The 19929-nt window shown below is 42.0% G+C and overlaps 1 protein-coding gene across 3 annotated transcripts in view; it reads right to left on the bottom strand.

Annotated features, from left to right (window-relative positions):
* Positions 1-9524: 9524 nt before the first annotated feature.
* Positions 9525-19929, bottom strand: part of MRPS6 (mitochondrial ribosomal protein S6) — a 46277-nt gene continuing 35872 nt past the window's right edge. For all 3 annotated transcript variants that reach the window (XM_040545362.1, XM_040545361.1, XM_040545363.1), the window contains one exon: positions 9525-10154. In XM_040545362.1, the coding sequence (XP_040401296.1) occupies positions 9974-10154 (181 nt within the window). In that variant the 3' untranslated portion in view covers positions 9525-9973. The remainder of the gene's footprint in view (positions 10155-19929) is intronic.

Genomic DNA, 19929 nt, shown 5'->3' with positions numbered 1-19929 from the left:
CAAACTGGAGGTAGTGGACCGCGCAAGGGACTTCTTAGTCAGGCAGATCTCTCAGCTGTAGTAGTAAATATTCACCTCTAGTCACCTGGACTTCATCCACCCTGGCAAGATGGCTGGCCTAGAGTTCAGACCTGAGCTTGGAGGCCTAAGTAGTGTGAGTTGGCAGCATCAAATGTGCCCATAGAAGAAGAGCTTGAGTGTAAGCTAATCCGTCCCTGCACCTAACATTTCCTACCCGGAGAGCAAATTGCTGCAGTCCGGGTACAGGACAGAGAAAGCCAACACACAGGGAGTGTGAAGAGGGAGTTCAAGCTCAAGTGTGAACATAAGGCCTGAAGTAACTAGGCACTGCATATGTTTTCTGTGTTTATGCTTTTTGATCTCAAACAATTTATGGATACCTTAGGAAATCAAATCGAAGAGTGATGAAGGCCATAATTTGGATGATTGTTTTCTATAATTTCTTTCCTCAGTCGCTCTTGAATTTTCTTTTTCTCTGATTAGAGCACTTGGTTGTTTTAGTCAAGTGTTTCCTCATACTATTTCATTATTTTCCTTTGCTTTGAGTCTTGCCATTTTTTTCTTTGAAAAATGTCAAGTTTAGCCACCACTTTCTCCCTTAGTCCAGGCTTTGAATCTTTTCTTTTACTTCCCCAGATTCTCTCCCTTTTTCTCTTGTTAAATAAGATGTCTTGCCTTCTACTGATCCTCCAGGGAAAGACTCTTGGAATGTATATACTTATCTGCCGTATATATATATACAAAGCTGCAAATAAACTTAATATCTGTACAAATATAGATAACTTCTGAAAAGTGTCTGATAAAACTGTTCACTCTAATGGGAAGCTGTACATCAAATAAATATAATCATGAGCAGTGTAAGACTTACAAACGAGCATTCTTACAATCACAATTTGACTTCTGTTGCTGAAGGTGACAGGCACAGTGCCCTGGGCTGCCTTTGTTCTGGGCTTATGCCTTCCACTTCGTGCTTCTTCCACTCTTCTACCAGTGGAGGATGTGGAGAATCTTGTCTACAAGAACAACACCAGAGACTGTATGAAGGGTATCAAAGACAGTGGGCAGATCTGGAAAAGCCCAGTACCTAAAAATCAATACATCAACATCTCATCTCACCCTTTTTTTTACTTTATTTTTTTTAAGGTCAATGGGGCAAGGAGAATATGCATTTTAGAAAGTAAATCTATGTATTTCTCAAACCCCGAAGTGGGAACCTGCCTTTTTCAAACAGATGGCAAGTTGTAGGAAGCTGGGCAAAAACAACCCTCATATTTTACAGTGTGAGTGATTAACCGGTGGAAGAGGCTCTCCAGGGGAGGGACTAGATTAGCTTTCACTTGAAATCTTCATTTCAAGTCTGGCTGCCGTTCAGAGAGAGAATCTATGCCAAACCGAACTTGTTGGGCCAACTCATAACTGTTTGGAGTATGGCAGTAAGTAGAGCCTGTGATAACCAGTAGATTAAACTAAATGATCTAAGGCACCTTCTGGCCCTTGAGCTGTCTATGACTCTGTGATGCCAGGTGAGTGAAATTCTACATGTTTCAAAGACTTGCTGTGCATCTTACCTGATCCACCATAATTTCTGCAGAAGACATCTTAGCAATGTTAAGACAGAAAGTTCCTCAGACAGCTCACTGGCCATGGATGGTAATAGAAGAGCTCAATTAGAAGAAGTCAAAAGAGAAGAAATTAATTCAGGAATGCATGAAGAAGAGAGAAGTGTAGAATATGTGAAAATTAATCTAATTATAGGAAGACACCTGGAACAGCTCGAAAATCAAGTAAGTGCAAGTACCTTTGAATTGCAGTTTCCTACAACAGCAAGAGGAGTGATATATCCTGTCTGAAATGGTTTGTTTCCTGACAATAAACCTCAAACTAAAAGATATACTTGAACTTCTTTACGGTACAATGTAGAAAAGGTGTCAGAAACGAATGGTACCAGCTTATTAGAAATCAGAAAAAGTCTTCATCCTTCCCTAAGCATGCCTACAAACACACAAGCCTGGAGAAACCAGCAGGCTTTCCATAAACCTCAGAAGGCTCTCAAATGAACTCTACAAGTTAATTTCAGATAGTGGACACACATAGCAAAGAGGAGAAAACTCATTAAACTTAATTGGCCCACCCAGAGAGTCTTTTCTATGCCAACTTTTTTTTTTTAAGATCTCTGTTCCTAGCACTGATAGGTATCAAAACAGGTGAATTCTCAGTGAGAATTTCTAAGATTTTCATTTTCACCTAGGTCTAAGGAGAAACTGACATCTGGAGGACATAATTGGTATGCAGTGACCTGCTAGACTTTATTTCCAGGATTAAAAAAAATATATATATATATTTTTCTAGAAGTCTTTTTGGAAGAACTCTGCAGAAAGCTCTGATTTTCAGACCTGGATGCCATGAAGCAAGTTGCTGGTCCTGCAAATTTTCAGGTATGTGCTTAGCTTTCTGCAAGTAAGCAGTCAGACTGAAATCAATAGGGGAATCCAAAGTAAATAGATGTTTTGCCCCTAGATCCAAGAAAAAATCAGTGGCATAGGAATAAAACAAAGCATATGCATGTGTTCCCAGGAATGAGATACCTTGCTGACCATCTGGACTTCTTAATTTTCATCGTTACAAAAATACCTTAGCAAATACTTTTGGTAAAGCCATATACCATGGACTCCAACTGGCTTCAGTGGGTTAGCCACATTTACCATTAAAAGAACCCATAACATTTCTGTGGATTCTCACATGAGGAAGACCACTATTGTACTTTTTTTAATGCCAGCATTTAAGGACCATGTAATTCAAATCATAATAACACTCAGAGGGGGCTCTTGCTCTTACCAATTCATTTTCACAATGCAATTAACCGGGGGTTTTAGACCACAGCTGTTTTTAGAGTCCCCAGAGGTCAACAGGAATGTCACATGCAGGAGCGATTGCAACGCTGTGATTTACAATCCTCTTCACAGTCATCAGCCCTGCTCATCTCAGAGCGATTACTCAGTGCCAGCGGAGGCTGTGGAGAAGCCAGAAGCACAGACCTACACAAGAAGAACTGCTGCACTTCTCAACGGTGATTAACCCACTGCACACAGAAAGCCTTCAGAGAAACTCTCCACAGCCCTCCTCAACTGGAAGGACAGGCTGCGTCTATGCTGCCATGTCGGCGCCCCTTCCCTGACCCTCCATGCTGTCCTGGCCTCAGGCTGTCTGTGGGGATATGATGAGAGCCCCTCCGCTGGTACGACAGGCTGGGAACCTCATAAGTGGCTGTCCCAGAGCTGCCCAAATCCCTTACACCCGCAGGATAACACAGCACAGGCCAAACCACTACACACCCAAACTGCTCACGGTCCCACCACAGACAGCATGTCTCCTCCAAGGTCCCACGTCCCCCCGTGCACCAGTGCATGGGGACCGCAGCAAGTCTGGCACCCAGGATGAGTCCCACTTGCTGCTTGTCCTCAGCGAAGACCACACCAGCCACCAGGCCAATGGGCTTTCTCCACCCACGTGGAGCCCAGGCAGTGCTGGCTGCACAGTGAGCCCCTCCAGGCATCACACACACGGTCCTGACGCCATTTTGTCACATGCAAGGCCATTGCTCCCCATCCTCCCCATCCCACACAAGCCCTCTCCACCTCCCTGGATCCTAAGCTACAAAGCCAGGGTGAAGGAAATGTTGGACGTGGTGCTTAGGGACATGGTTTACCGGGTGATATTGGTGGTAGGGGGACGGTTGGACCAGATAGTTGGACCATTTTTGTCCAAGCAGAGGTAGCAGAGGATGGTGAAGGAGCACTTCCTGGGAGGTGGAGGACAAAGGTAGGTGTAGCACCAGCCCTCGTTGGCACTGCCTCTCCACACACTCCATAACCCTATGGTATATACATAAAGCATAACCCTACGGCCCACGCCTCCGTGCGCATGGAAGAGCCACCACGTCACAGCTGGTGCAGCCACGGCTGATCTGGAGACCAGAGTGGGAACCCTGGGGTGAAAGTCCCTACGGACAAGTAGCTGAACGTGACCCAGCGTGCCAATGCCTCACCTTCCAGCTCGGCCTGCATACGGCACAACAAACAGAGCCTTGGGGTCTGGAATTTCTTGAAAACTGCTTTTCCAGCCGAAGATTACGCAGATTTTCCTTCCTGATGATAGTCCTCCTTTCTCTGGCTGTGATCCTAAGCTCTCCTAATGCGGCTCAGATGAAGCTGACCAGCGTCACGAGTGCATTGGATGATTTTTTTTGTTTCGTTTATTTTTTCCCCCTTGGCTGGGTGTAGCTGTTATGTAATTTTTTTCATCAATATAGGGGAGGGCATTATTTATAGGGGATTACAGGGATTACTAAAGCAAACCATTTGCACTTTCCAGTGGCTGGTACAACTGGCAATATCCTACCCTGCCTCATAGTTAGCAAGTTGGAGGATCAAACAATTTTGGTTTGATTCTCCTCCAGCGTGCTGACGCAGCACAAGTCTTGTGTCTACACTTTGAACAAGCTGGGCACAAACCCATACCCACCAGCTGCCTCCAGTGCTCCTCTGTGCAAACACACAGATTACTTCAGGGCAGAAGGCAGGGATGAGCTTGGGTTTTTCCCCCCCAGCATTCCTATGTGCCTCTGTGGCCTGTACTTAGCACGGGTCCCTTCGACTTCTCCACTCAGACCCTTTGCTCCTTTGCCACCTTTCCCCATTGCCCCTTTCACCCGGTGTGGTCCGTTATGACCACTACTTCTGAATGAGATACTCAACCCCATTCACCCCTCCACACCACTGCTACAGATGCTAGCATTTCTGATGTGCCTACCTCCTCGACATGTAAGCAGCGAGTGTATTTCTTGCATGACATTCCCACTTGCTGAGCAAGAGAACAGGAACGATGCCCATGCGTTAATAAGATAATAAACATCCTGCTCTTTACATTTTCCCCAGTCATCTTTCTCTCAGGTACAAATGCATACAGATGACACAGATTACGTGTGACATTTTCATTCTGCCTGTCACACACAAAAAGCAGTGGAGCAGACAGCCTGAGAGATCAGAGGATGCCACAAAAAGCCTTCTCCACCCTGCCTCACCCCACGGCTGCATTCAAGGTGAAGCCAGCCCTACCAAGGTGGCTTGCCCTTAGGAGAAAGTAAATCTTACGGTCAGGATACCTTTGTTCCTACAGAACTCAGCAAGAGGCCTCTTACCGACTCAGTGGAACTGCACTATCCCCCAAAATTATCCCCAACGTCAATGTGTTGAAGCTTTTAATAAGCCAGAATTTCTGTGTGCAAGTTAGCACTCCCCAAACAAGGTTGGCTTGGCAGCCTAAGCACAATGCAAAAATAACAGGGATGAAAACTCTCTCAGGTTTACAGCGAACATTACCTCCCCTTAAAAATGCTTTTAGAAGGCAACCTTGAATACTCCAGCACTGGAATCTGTCAATGCATCACTCCCCCTCTTAGCCAGCACTCAATAAGTGGTGACTCTCCCACTCCTCCGCAGCATTGCACAAATAGCTGTGCACAGAGGAGCGGCGTTAGCCTAACGGAGTCCACCAGCTGCAGCCTGCCTATGCTTAAAGGTCTGTTGGAGCAGCACTAAGAAAGCAACACATTACATAGGTCACAGAAAATAACACATTTTTAATCTTCCCTTTGTGCAGCAGTTGGGAAAATGCATGTTTTGGCTCCGCATCAATTCGCACTTCTACAGTTATCTGAAGCTCAGAATTATAGGAAGGACAAAATAACAATCCCCTTTTTAATTTCCCTTGTTCTGTTTCAGTGGGTGTAGGGACATAGCACCAGTCCCAATGAATTTATCAAGAATCTCATTTGCTATAGCTGTGTTATTCTAATGCTCTTCAGTCAGATGTTATGTGAAAATCATGCCAGCCACAAAGTTTGAAAAAAGTGAATCATAAAAGCTCAAAAGTCTAAAAGGCCAATAAAAAAAAAAACTTGCATTTGAATCAATGCTCATTATTTTTAAGCCCATGATTACATGCCATGACTTCAAAATATCTGTGGGGCTTGCCTCACGATTTTTGAACATTTGTGCTGGAGACACTGGCAGTGCTGGACAGATCCTAAATGCTACTCTGAGAAGGAACAAAATGTGGCAGATGGGTTAAGTCTCGGGAAAAAAAAAATCTGTGACTTTAACAGGACTGTTTCAAATTTTGAAGTCTTCCTTCACAACTGTGTGGCAACTTACTAAACAGAAACTGATCTCTGGGTCAGTGGGAGCAAATCGCTGCGTGCACAAACTTCCTAGGGTCAAGCCGCACCAGGGGCTTCACAAGCAGAGTGCTAAGTGCTTTGACAGTGCAGTGCCCTCCGCCTGCTGAAGAAAGCAGCCCAGTGCAAGATTCAGCTGAGTGAGAGAGAGAAAATCGGGAAAAATGAGTGACTGAAGATGTGCCTAAGATCTTCACCATGAAACCACTTGTGCTCGTTTGTTTGCTGAAGGTAGGACAGAGAACAGAAAACATTTCTGAGGCAGGAGAACTGCCAGTTGTTACTTTAATACTTACCAACCTCAGTGCATCTCCACAGTCCACAAGAAAAACAGAGCATTTAGGAGTATAAAACTACTCATTTATTCACTTGGGAACATGATCAAAGGCAGGAAGAGCTTCATTATCAGATAAACAAAATTTAAGGTACTGGTATTCAAATTGTTTATGCCTTTGGGAATGCCAAAAGTGAAGTTTGACATTTTATTATTTTGCCACGGTCCAGCTGCACCGACTCTCCTGGCTCTCCACTGACACCACATAGTATCCTGAAATTTTATTCTTGGAGATGAAGAGCCCAGTGGGACAGAACAGCTATCAGCTACCAGAAAGGCAAAGTGAACCCCCAACACATCTCAAAGACGTGCTGAGATCTCCCCTCTATCTGTAGGGAGAATTTGCGACTGCTCAAGGTATAGTTAGGGACAACTCGGGCTGCCCAAAACCAAAACTGCTCCAATCTTCTGACATAATCCAATGCCCATTCCGGCATTTATAGCTACCAAGAGAGAATGCACACACTGTTCTGCATTACTTTCCTGAAATAGCTAACTACCAGTCTGGGTGGCTGACTGGGCTAAACAAATTGCAACCCAAGACTCCTTCCTCATCCTCCCCCACCCAATCCCTATTAAAAAAAAAAAAAAAAGGTTCATATTAGAAACTATCAATTATGAAGAAAATAGTACACCCAGTTAAGAGCCAGCTATTCAGCAGACCTTTTATAAATAAATCCTGCTGCTGAGAAAGCATGAGTGCTTGTGTAACCACGCACCAGGCCTGCAAGCGCTGCAGCGCTTGTGGCCACTTACTTCAGTGGTCACTATTTCCATCCCAAAGGCAAAGATTTTCAGTCTTCCCCCTTTGCACGTTCAGTACTTCAGAACAGAGGAGAACTGGATTGGTAACATCTCCACACGCTTTGTTTTGTGGCCTACTGGAGACCGCTGTCTCTCAGAGCGGGCACTGCTGCGTTTCTTTGGGGTCAGCTGAGGCTCCAAGAGATTCACTGCTGCTGATCCGTTCTTGGGATTACCTGGGCTCAGGCGCCCAAGTCTCTGTTCAGATCAGAAATGGGACCCAGAGACATGAAAGTCTGGCTGACCTAAGGTCCTAATTCTCAACAAATCACATCACACGTCCCATAGATAATAAGCTGACACGCTCACCCCTAATGAACATCTAGGGTTTTCCTACTGAACGCAGGCACCTACATCAAAATTGGAACAAATTAAATGCAAGATTTAATACTACGCTAAAGGGAATTGAATAAAGACAAACATACAACATCTATATGTGTACAACCTCTGTTTTCAATCTTCTTCATTTTGTGAGGCTGAAAGCTTATATATTCCTTCTATTCAATTGAATGACAGGGCCCAAAGTCCTAGCCAGAGGGAAATTGGTGTAAGCTAGATTTGAAAGCAATTTTTTAAAAGAAGAATAAAGTGTTAGAGTAACAAACTAATACACTATTTGGTCACCTAAGCCAAAAAAAAAAGTGGGGAGAGGTGTAGGTGAATAGTTTGCAGAGGTGGTGACAAAATGGGGAACCTGTCTTGTTTTACATAAAAAACATTATTTTTTGTGTGAATATGTAGGTGTTAAAAACAATGAAGCACTGATGCCACAAAACACTGAAACCACGAAGGATGATTGGAATCTCGGTTTCCCAGTTTGACTTTAAGCTATAGGTTTTCATTTGTGTTCTATTAAGAAAAACTTGAGAAACTCAAGTAAAGCACATTCTTTAAAGCATTACCTATTTCCTTATTTGTAGTTTGTGCTTTCTAAGCTGGCGGTCTGAATTTTCAGCAGGCCAGAAAAAAATGGCAGCTCAGGGATCCCAATTCATAGCACAAATGTTCAGTCCTACAGCTCCGCCCAGCTAAGCTCACACCTGTATAGAAGGAACATCTGCCCTACAAGCAAAAGTTATTGATACGAGCACCTCTGTCTGGAACAGGCACTGGCGCACAGCAGCCACATGATCAATATTGGCAACAGCTACAAAAAAAGTGTACCTACTCTACTAAAGATGTGTTTTTTTTCCAGGAAATAAGAGACAAAACGTGACAGTCTGCCCTTAAAAGAAAAGCAGGTTTAAAAGCAGGAAAAAAAATCAGCAAAAAAACCCCACACGTTCATATCACCTAAATATGGACATACAGAAAGAAAATTTCCTTTCATTTTTCTACCTTACTTTTTCCTTAAAAGAAAAAACTCTGAAGAAAAGCTAGTTTAATTTCCACCTGAAGTCCTGTATCCAAGAAGACGAAAAAGAAAAAAAAAAGCATCATCCATGAAAAAGAGCATGAAGAAACAGCACGCTAGAGAGCAGTCACACCAATGAGACCCATCACAGTTCCCTGGGAATCTGACCTCGGCTGCTGGGCTGGCCCTCCCTTTAGCATCATTTAACATTGGAGTGAAGGTTTCTTGATGAAGCTCATTCAGGTAAAGAACACCCTCTGTGCTTAACAACAGATTGATGTCAACTTCATTTTTCTACAGAAATTACCATACACACACACCTTCAGTGGGATAAAGGGCAAGTGCATTCCTTCAGTAACATGGGGGAAAGCTGGAGGTCCTCTGCGAACTACTGAATTCATGTCAGACCAGCAGGAGGTCATATGACAGTAATACAACCTTTCATATGCATTGCTGTTTCTCCTGTTTTTTACGGGAGGAAAAAAAAAAGAAAATATATGTCAGGATCTTTTTCCTGATATTTTTCTCAGTTTGAATGTTTGGCTGGGGTCTGGTTGATAGTGAAAACAAAACATTTTTTATTCTTCTGTTCATATAAACACGTGGTTATTCTCTCACGTGCCACTGGAAGTTCTTGGCTTTTGTAGAGAGAACAATTCTTTACCTGAACAGAGTTCTGATATGACCTTAAAGAAAAGTTTGGCACGTCTTTTGGCAGTGTAAGCTATTTTTTCTTTTATATATATATATATTTTAAGACCAGAAAAGGAGTCAAGTTTTATTTTTAATCACACTTTTATTACCTTTTTCCAAAAGCAAGCAGAAAAATCCTCAAACAGATCACATACTATACTGCTACATTACACCGTAGACTTCTTAATCTCTTATGTAAATACACATTCTTAAGTAATCTGTCTTTGGAAAAGAATGCTATTTTGAGCATTCTGATGATGGATAAATCTTATCAATGTAATGCTCTAAGGGAAAAGAAAATCAATTTTCAGAGTTGTCATATATCAAAATAAGCAAACAGATTAAGTCTACTCAAGTTATTTTAAACAAAAAAGAAACCTCAAATGTTACAATAACTTAAGATAGTGTACTATATCGCACACATAATATGGCTAAAACTGATGATTTTTGATGGACATTGGTTATCACAATTGTATTCAAAAGCAGGACTAAAAAAATCTTTTAAAAGTTTCAAACATGCAATTTAAAATATTCATTTCTTCTTGGCAGTTAGTTTGTCTTCAAAGTTGACTGGGATTATGCCACTGCATTCTTCTGTCTTTGATACAGGATGTTTTATAAAAGCACGTCTAATTACATCAATATCACGTCCTAAATGATCCATCATGGTCGATACAATCGAAGGTGGGGCCTCTAAGTCTACCAAAAAATACCTGTAATGAGAAACACACACACACAATAAAACAAAATACCTGTACTACAACTTTAATTCAAATAGCTGTTTTGTGGGACTTCTTAAATGAAAAGTTGTATTTTTTCCTTAAATTTTTCTACCAGAATTGTTTTAAATAAAAGCTCGGTATTATTTTGATTTCAAATATGAAGAGTTCAGTTCAAGCAGCTTCAGTCTGAACTTTTCTTTGTTGCACAGCACTTCTTACACAAGGACATTAAAGAGACCTTACTCTTCTTGTACCTGCTCCATTCATCTACGCACCTTGATTTGAACAGTTGATAAAAAAAAAAGGTAAAGTGGCACATTCACTTTGGTTACAACACAATCTCCTTTGAATTCGTGGCATTGTTTCTTTGGGGAACAGATGTCAGCGTGAAGCACCTCAAGCTTACATATGGACACAGTTCTTTAAAGTTCTGTTTCAGAGCTGAATGTACGTTTAAAAAAAACAGCAAAGTAAACCCCAAGAGATGGACTTATGCCAAATTAGGCACCTCTCCAATGCAAACATGGCTTAAATTTTCCATCTGAGGGCAGGAGCTGAAGACATGTAGGAAATGTCAGCTTGCACAGTTGGCACTTGACAAGCGTACTGTCTTGCTGATCTTGGCAGGACTGAAAAGGTCTTCCTTCCACACATACACGGCACGTACAAAATGCACCGCACCATCTAAGTGCTTCATGTCCACCACACGACTACCTTTGACATCTACAAAGGAAAAAAAACTACCCCTGCGTACAGAAAGGAGAACGCTGCTCCCCATTAACATCTTATGTCACCAAGATCACTTCTGCAATAAATTGCTTTGAAGAACTGCACCTTCTTCATGAGTTCCATTTTAATTTCACAAGAGTCTTTTAGAACTCCAGTATGCTCAAAGAAGCGAAGAGGCCAACTGTATTTCATGAGCAATGCAACTTCAGGTATGGGACACAACTAATATAGCACACTGACATAATCTCAGACACAGAAATTCATATCCCATTTCTTAAAAGGAGATATGCCTTAAATTCATTGCAACATTATGCCTACCACTCCTCTAAGTTATGAGCGACCTAGTGCCAGCTATCGTGCTGATGTATAAGCCATGTCATTGGCCATCCCTCCTCCCTTGAAATTCTGAGAATAAACTACCATTGTCAATAGAGGCATAACCAAAGAACTTTATAGTAAGTCAGTCTGTGTTTGGCATGGCACTAACTATACTATCGTAAAAAGACACCACAACTGCCTCAGAAATCTCACGAAAGAAATCTAACCATCTACCTGGTTTCCAAGACTAACAGTAATTTGAAGGCTAGGTGTGCAGGACAAAACTCACCACTCAGCTGTTTCATTTTAATTTTTATGCATCCTCCTGTTAAAGCTTTCCTTTCTTTCTAGTCCACGCAAACACACCTCCCCATGAAGCATCAGTATAACCTGAAAGTGATATCCTCTAAAGGAAATCATACTACACATTTGCCAAAGACCCCATTCCTACATCACTTAAACCCAAGCAGGATCGAGCATCACAGTTTCCTTTAAAAACTGTACCTAGCGGGACTTTGTCCTGTTGGAGGTACAGATTCTTATAAAGGCGACTGTAGGGCGAACATCACGCCGCACAGTCCCCCTTGGTAAAGGCAATCTTTGAGGATTAAGTCCCCAAGCCAAGAAGCTGAAGAGGAAATAGAGGAGGTGGGGTCACCAACAATGGACAGATTCATGTTTTTCACACTGCTTACCCACATGGAGCTCTTTTTCACCCAACTAGATGTGCTGCACAAGTAACACCAAAATATACTACACACAGAGAAGACCCACCAGGTCAGGAATGATTTAAGGATCGTGTGCTGGATTGCTGCACAGGGGTGGAATCCACACGTGGAAAACGCTGCAAAGAAGCTTCCCTTCGGCCAGACATCGTAATCCTGAACCTCTTACGCAGACATGTATATTAATAGCTGCAATTCAGGTCTGAAGTCTTTTTCAGAAAAAGCAGATTGAAGCACCGAGTTCTCACATGTGAGGGGCCCAACGGCAAGAAATCTCCCTGCAGCTTGCCTGGAAGGAACCAGTCCTCCAGAAGAGGTGCCCAGCTGGCGCGGGCTGCGTCCGAGCATCGCAGAAGCCGAGGGAGCGGTGCCAGTTCACATCAACTAAGGTGCTGCTCCTCTGCAGCAGGGAGGGCTGCTACGAGACGCAGAAAAAGCTCACCTTAACAAGGATTTGGAGGAAATACGGTGGTCTTGGTCCCCCTTGCAAATCCTCACACATGGAGCAGGATTCAGCTTAATTTATTTGGAAAGCTGAGCTGCCTGTTATTTTCTAGAGACCAGAAAACAGGAGATGTCACCTGGTTAAAAGTTTAGGGAGAGAAACGAGCTTTAATCTTGGACAATTCAGTAAAACTGTGGCATAGCAACTTCTGAAGGATGCATACCCCTTGAAAAGGGAAAGTCGCATCTTCTGTTAAAGCCATTAAAAGCCACTGGTAAATTTAACAGATGCCACTTAAATCCTCTCCTTTGCAAGAACCCTTCCAAATTCTCAACCAGTTGAAACTAATAAAAGGGACGATGGGGGGAGAAATTTGAGCTGATGATACACCACCACTCTCCCGCCCCCTTCCCCGAGCAGTTGGTTCACAAGAGCATTCGTTCGGATTGCAACCCGTGCTCTTTGCTGTCCCTTTTTATTCCCACTTCTCCAGAATTTCATTTCATTTCTGCTTTCAACTCATATGCTGCTTTTCATTGTGTTCCTAAAATGGCAATATATTTTTTTTCCCCTCTCAAAAGACTGCTTTGCAACTTTGTGCTTTCTCTCACATTAGCAAAGGGTGGAAATTTCCACTGACGCACTGTTGATAACTGAAGGAGAAGTGGGGGAAGGGAGGATGAGCTGTTGCAGCATATCTTTATATGACTCCTCGCAGAATAGGTATTTTATCTGAGGGTACAAAACTGCAGTCACTGGTGACAATGCCATTTCTTAAAACAACACCCATTCCTCAGCGTAACAAGCAATGATTGCCTCCCTGTGCCAAAAAAGAGGGCCAGAATAATAAAAATATTATTCTTTCATTAAAGAAAGAGAAGAAACTGACTGCTGCAAGCAAAACAACCAAATGCAACTGACAATGCAATTCCTGAGGAGATCTGGAGCACCTTCCCTCCAAATACATGCATTTAAATTAGCTGCCATCAGGTTGTGGGCTTTTTTTAAACCCACTCTCCATAAAGCATGCAGTAACCTTAATTTCAGCCAGCCATCTCTGACCTGATACACCACGCTGCCGCTACTGTTTGCATAGTAAACAAAAGCAAATCCCAGCGAGACTTAAAGACGGGAAAAATACAGGAATGCAGGAGGGAAACTACCTCATTCCTGCAAACAAAAATGCAGAAGCGTTCAGGCTGTCTAGGAGTCAGCCGAGTCATCAGGGGAGAAATGCAGGAAAATTCCACTGATTCACTATGAGACCACAGTTATTTTTGTCATCATGCTCCACTGTAAATAGAAGGATGATTTAAATACAGGAGAGCAGACTAACCACTGAAATGTACTGAAACAATGTGTTAATTGAAAAAAAGAGAAAAATCATAGGATTTCAGAAAAAGAAGGGCATGCCTTTGTGTATGAAAAAAATGCCTGGTTTCATGTATCCTTTTCAATATATCCAAGCCAGAAATTGTTTGAATTTGAGTCCTGAAGTCCTATGGATGCTTGTATATTTTGCTTTCACGTGGACAGACTGTGACTTCGAAGAACCCTGAAAGGCACCTGGATCAAAACTCACTTTTAAATCCTCCTGGAACATGGACTCGGAGGCTATGTTCAATGTACCTGAGGAACAGAGGGAAAAAGCACACTTACAGTGGACTTGGAAGAGGCTGTGTGGTGCCATTGTTGTGCCCAGAAAACGTCTGTATGCTTAAAGATGATAAGCTCAAACTCAATTAGCTGTCTTTATGCAGCAACACAAAGTCTAAGTAAGCTTCCCCACTAGGAGAGTGGAAGATACAAAGGCAAGAAAACATACAACTAAAGCATCCCAGAAGGAAACAAGAAACTGTCCGGAGGAAAGCAAGCTGTGGTATGCTCATGGAAGTAGCCGGACAGTCATTCTCACTAGAGTAATCCTCTGTGAATGAAATTGCTCTCCTACCAGAATGCCCACTTCATCTTTGGAACTACTGCATTGCTCTTGAAGAGCAGTAGTTTGCTTTTCTCCTTGGCTCTTGTGGTCACTATTCTTCCTTAGCAGGGCAGGTAGGTGAGTTTATGCTCAGTAGGACTATCATTTTGTAGCTGGAAGGACTAAAACACGTGTTACTACTTCTAGCTTATAAAACACAACTATGGAATAGATGGAAGTCCTCTGAAAATCACAAGGACAGCAACTGGGAATATCCAGATCAAAACCAAAAGCTACTGCCTTAGTAACTAGATTGTGCCATAACAATGACACAAATAATCCACTATCAACCAGTACTGGGGGCAAAAAATACTGTTTTTTTTTTTAAAAAAAAAAAAAAACTGTGCACATTCTTCAGAAATTTCATTTGCCAAATTCTATACACAGACACCTGTTATTAAGCTAATTAAATAACAGAAAGACATTTTGCAACATTGCAGAAAAATTCTGTTTCACTGCAAAAGAGAAACAAGCCTGACCTACTCAGAGTGTTTGAAGAGTCATGCTCACTGGGCAGCATTTGAAAAGTCTGCAGATTTGTTATGAGCACAGCTGCAGTTACACAGCAAGTATTAATTCATAGTTTAAAAAAAAAAAAAGTGACTGCTTCCCACCTGACCAAGACCACTATTTAGTGCAGCCATCACATTTAATAAACATGCTTACATAAAGATGCTACAGAATTTACCGCACCAGAAATTGATGCTGGTACCTCAGCATCACAAACTACTGTACTGTGCCATTTCTATTAAAAAGCTTCAAAACTGCAAATCGCAACCTCAAAGATAAGGTGAGGAAAAAAAAAAAACAACATTTCAGGGCTCTGGTACCCAAGGTAGATGCACATTTACACATTAATGTGGACAAAAGCATTTGAAGGAAAAGTAATGGTTCAACTCATCAATGGAGAAAGCCCCATCTAGTGGAAGAAGACAATCAATTTAGTAGAAAATACTACAAACATGCCTAATACTCAAACATTAAAACTGTGTCTGTTCTCATCCCAGTACACCACAGATCCAGAACTCCTTTTTGCTGAAACACATTAAGATGTTCTAAAATCTGAACAAAAAAATCACACATAGGTTGTGCACTAACTATAAATTTAGTCTGGCAGTGTTAAAAAAAGGAAAGTTTGCAGCCTCCTTCCTCTGTTTTTCTTTGCCCCTGTATGGCTTTCAGGAGCCATGAAAATCAAGTGAGCCTACCTGAGTGAAGCTACACACATTGGTGTATTATCTACAGGATGAAGTCCTTCAACTACATGATAGCTTGTATTTTATTGGGTGTGTTAAAACTTGAGAATACTCCTGAGAACAACTCTGATGGGTAACTATTATTTTACTCCTAAAACTGTATCCTGACAGCATGGGTTACTGGATGACAATTTAACATCTCTTGTCCTCAAAGAATATTACTCTTCCACAAGCTGCTTGTTTAAAAATAATTTGTGTAAGTATAGTTCTGAAACTAAGATACTTTACGGAAAGAGTCAAAGTTTGAGCATGTAACTTAATTTACACAGATACGTTCAGATCTCTTAAAGAACATCATACTCCATTACTGAAATACTCATCTTAATAACTATCTATTTCTCGTGTATTAGGCCACTGAGGCACAAAGACATTAGGTAGACTCATGCTCCTTCTTTCCTGAGCCCATGCTTTGGCAACGACCATTAAGTCACGTGCCATATAATAGAGGCAAAACACAAGGTGCTTCCACAGGAGGGGAAACTGCTTCAGACCCTAAACCACCAAGAGAAGCTGGGAGTGAGCTGTGGGAAGGCCAGGACAGCCTGTGGGAGACAAGCAGCCTTCCTCACCATCGCGGAGGGGATGCTGGTACTGAAGCCTGGTGAGCTGCTCCCAGTTCCTGGGGAGCAATCACAGCACTGCAGAGCCTAAAACCTGCACACATCCTTGGGAAAGCATCTCCTTCCTTTGCAATTTTCCCACTGTCACACAAACATGCCCACTATGCAACTCAAATTGCAACCTCAATTTCCTGATGTCTGATCTGGTCAGGTACTGCAGATATATACATTTATATACACATTCTGTGCTACTTCGCAGATCCCAGCAATCACTAGGATCCCTGCACACCTCCAACTGAAAATTCCCGATGCACTTGTTAAGGTAAGCTCCCAAAATACAACTCAGCACGTACGGAAGTAAGACCTGAGCTTGCTATTTCAGAGAACAAGTGGGTTGATGAGATAACAGAGTGAACAGCAAAACAAAAAGATTAAGAGACAAGCAAGCAAATAACAAAAGAACATTGCTGTCTTTTCAAAAATCAAAGTTTAAAAGAGAAAAAGAAAACAAGCCAATGAAAAACTGGCAAATAGAACACAGAAAATGTTAGGAACAACCAGAATTATTCACAGTTTAGCTAGAGAATTCACAAATAAAGAAAATGAAACAGTCAGAAGTGTAGGGAGATAGGTCTAAAAACATTACCATGTTACAGGTAGATTAAGTAGGGAAAAGCGCGCGCACACACAGAACAAAGTGTAAGGGGAAGACCACAGTGCTGTACTGATTTATGAAATGGCACTACATCTGAGCACTGACCAGGCTGATGCACAACAAAAACAAACTAAAAAAAACACACTAACTCTCACAACAAATCTCTAGTGGATACCAAGACATCAAATGAAAGGCAATAATCAAACCCCAATTACACTCGACCACTTTCTTCTCCCCAGAGTCCTTGTCATATCTCCTTCCAGTTTAATAGAAACCTGGTCTGCAAAAAGTCTGAGCCACTACCTTCCCAGAGGAGTGCCTGAATCATTTTTTAAAGATCTGTTTTGCAGCCTCCCTTGTACCAGCTCCCCTAAAGTAAAAATATCCGGCATACCAACCACCCCCCCCCAGACCAGCTCCTCAGTCCGATGCCTTGAAGCATGAAGTGCCACAAGCGTATCATTAAGGCACAGCCTGGCAAGGCCAAAGAAAACAGGTATGCCACAAAGTGCAAACCCACAGACTGTGCCACTGAGATCTATCATTTTACAAGCAGTTGCAATATCCTCCAGTTCAGCACTGACCAAATATGCAGCAAGGGCTCAGTAATGCCATCACCAAGCCCTGGTCTAGACCCTTTATTTGAAAGCAGCTTTGAGGGATTCATTGCTTCTGTATCCTTTTAAACAACAAACAAATTCAAAGTTTAACATTCCTTGAATTCATATCCTAATACACACCTTATTTAAATCAGTTCACTTTTGTTTATTCCAGAAATAAGCACCTCCTGATACACGTGATACAGTATTAAAAAAATGTGCCACTGTGTTAAAAGCAGTTTCAGTACACCTCATTAAAAACGATAAACAAGTAGAAACAAGTAGTGGCTAGCAGAACAAATATTTGGCACAAATCTACTGCCCATTAGGAGATACAGCCAGGAATCCTTATTTACATTCTTCAGCTGTTTTTTTTCCAGAAATGTGACTGCCACAGGCAAGTCGCGCAGGCTCAATGCCTCAAGTACACTTCCATACCTAACCCACACGGGAAACAATGTGTCACATTTCATTCATCCATAAGGTGAATTTGTATTTGTTACAATTTGGTGATATGCTACAGAATGTACTTGAATCATGCTCTTAAATACTTCAAAACCAATGTTCTGCTACAGCAATTAGTACTGTGAGTTAGCAGCTACTTTGACTTCGGTTTAAAATATCGGTATAGCAACAATTTAAAAGTTTTATTCTTCAAATGTACCCATACGGTTCTTGAAACATACTATTTTCATAATTATCTAAATTCAAAGCCTGTCAACGTTAGGTCTCTAAAAAAGGGAGGTGTTTTCTGTCAAAAGGAAGATGCATTTAAGAGAAAGACCAAAATTTGGTTTAATATACTCTCAATGCACGTGCACCACCTGCTCAGTGAATACCGTTTCCAGAGAAGAAACCAGTCAATTATACATGTGATCCGAGGTCTCCAAAGCTGCTGGTGGAGTAAAACTGTTCATTCCAGTGACAGCTGTGGGCCACAATCCCCTGTGGCAGCCTTTGAAAAATCTCAGCTTTACAGAAAGTGAGAATTTTGCTGCCAATCGATCTGCAAAGTGTCCTGGATACTCGTAAATTTGTAATGTGCCTGTAACGCTGTATACCCGAGACAGATGATGCTGAAAGCACCGCAGAACTCAGAGGAAAATAATCTGTATTGAGGATACAGAGCACCTGCTCGTGGACCTACGACTATGCATTTTCTAGGTTAATTCCTTACTAAAGACACTACAAAAACCTGGTGGAGCCCAGTGGCAGCTTTGCTGTGTGTACTGCACCTCTTTCTCTGTCAATCACTCAGTTTTATGATACACTGTAAAGACTTGAACTGCAGATAAAATTAACTAAATGAAAAGATGCACAGCAAAAGGCTGGGAGAGGGATGATACTAGACATGCCACAGAGCACGTCTCAGCAGAGCTGTGAGCAGCTGGCAGTGCCATGCTGATGGCCCTTGAGTCAAGGTAAGGGGAACAGCCGAGGTAACCCTGGGCGTTTGTAAAGGAACCAGGCTGTTTAGGAAAATCACTTTGTTTTCCCATGCAGCTGAGGGGACTCAGTGCCATTCTGAGTGACAGGAAGATGGTTCGAGTAGCGATCGCTAGGGCAAGAGCTGTCTCTAAGCGATGCACTCTATTAAGCTGTGACCTATGCTATGAATATTGTACTGCCCTAATTTTCACACAGGAAAACCAGCCAGGAGGTCAAAGGAAGTAATGGATTCAGCGTGCATCCTAAGCCCACAAGCATCTCCACGTCCTCTGAAAATAAACTAGCTGAAGCTCTGCTGAGAATCACCAAACCAAAAAAACAAACAAGTGCACCCCCCAAAATGAAAAGCTCTGAAAGGTTCACCACTCTCCCCATACACACAGCCTCATTTGCACTCTCACAGAAGCCCTTTCAGTTACTTCAGAAAAAGCCCACAATAAGGCAAAGGTGAGGGACTATACTATTCAATACACCACCTTGGTACTAAAGGGGAGACAGGCAGAATTAAAAATTCATTATGAAGGAGAAAAGATGTTAGGATTTTTTAGCGAGTACACTTACTGAACCATCTTGAAGAGCTTTTTTTTTTCCCCTTTCTTTTTAATGTTGTCTTGTTAAAAAAGAGATTACTTTTACAGATGCTGTAAAACAGAACTGACTGACTTTATGAGGTGGATAAAGAACTGACTTTTCACTTCCTATTCCTAGATTGTTTAATATTCTGAGTAAGTTACTCTCTGGACCTTACAAAATATCAAATCAGGAATCCACCATATCTGTACGCTGAACTGCAACCTCTCTGGCATATCTACACAAATGCATTCTCCGACATTACCAGGTACTGAAACTGCCTGCTGCTTCCCATTGTAATATCTTGTTTCTCCTGAATTTGAACTCTCTGAACAACAACCTTATCCTTTCCGGTAGTACCTACTTTTAATCGCTTCCTTTTAGGAAGTCAAACAATTTAGAGCAGGGAACTACCATATTCATATACAGAGGATCCAAATCCAGGGCAAGCAGAACGACTGCTAAATTAATTTAGAGAC

This window comes from Cygnus olor, chromosome 1 (assembly GCF_009769625.2).
Source record: "Cygnus olor isolate bCygOlo1 chromosome 1, bCygOlo1.pri.v2, whole genome shotgun sequence".
In the NCBI taxonomy this organism is placed as follows: domain Eukaryota; kingdom Metazoa; phylum Chordata; class Aves; order Anseriformes; family Anatidae; genus Cygnus; species Cygnus olor.
Note: the sequence above shows the minus strand (reverse complement) of the source record. Positions and strands in the feature narration are given on the sequence as shown.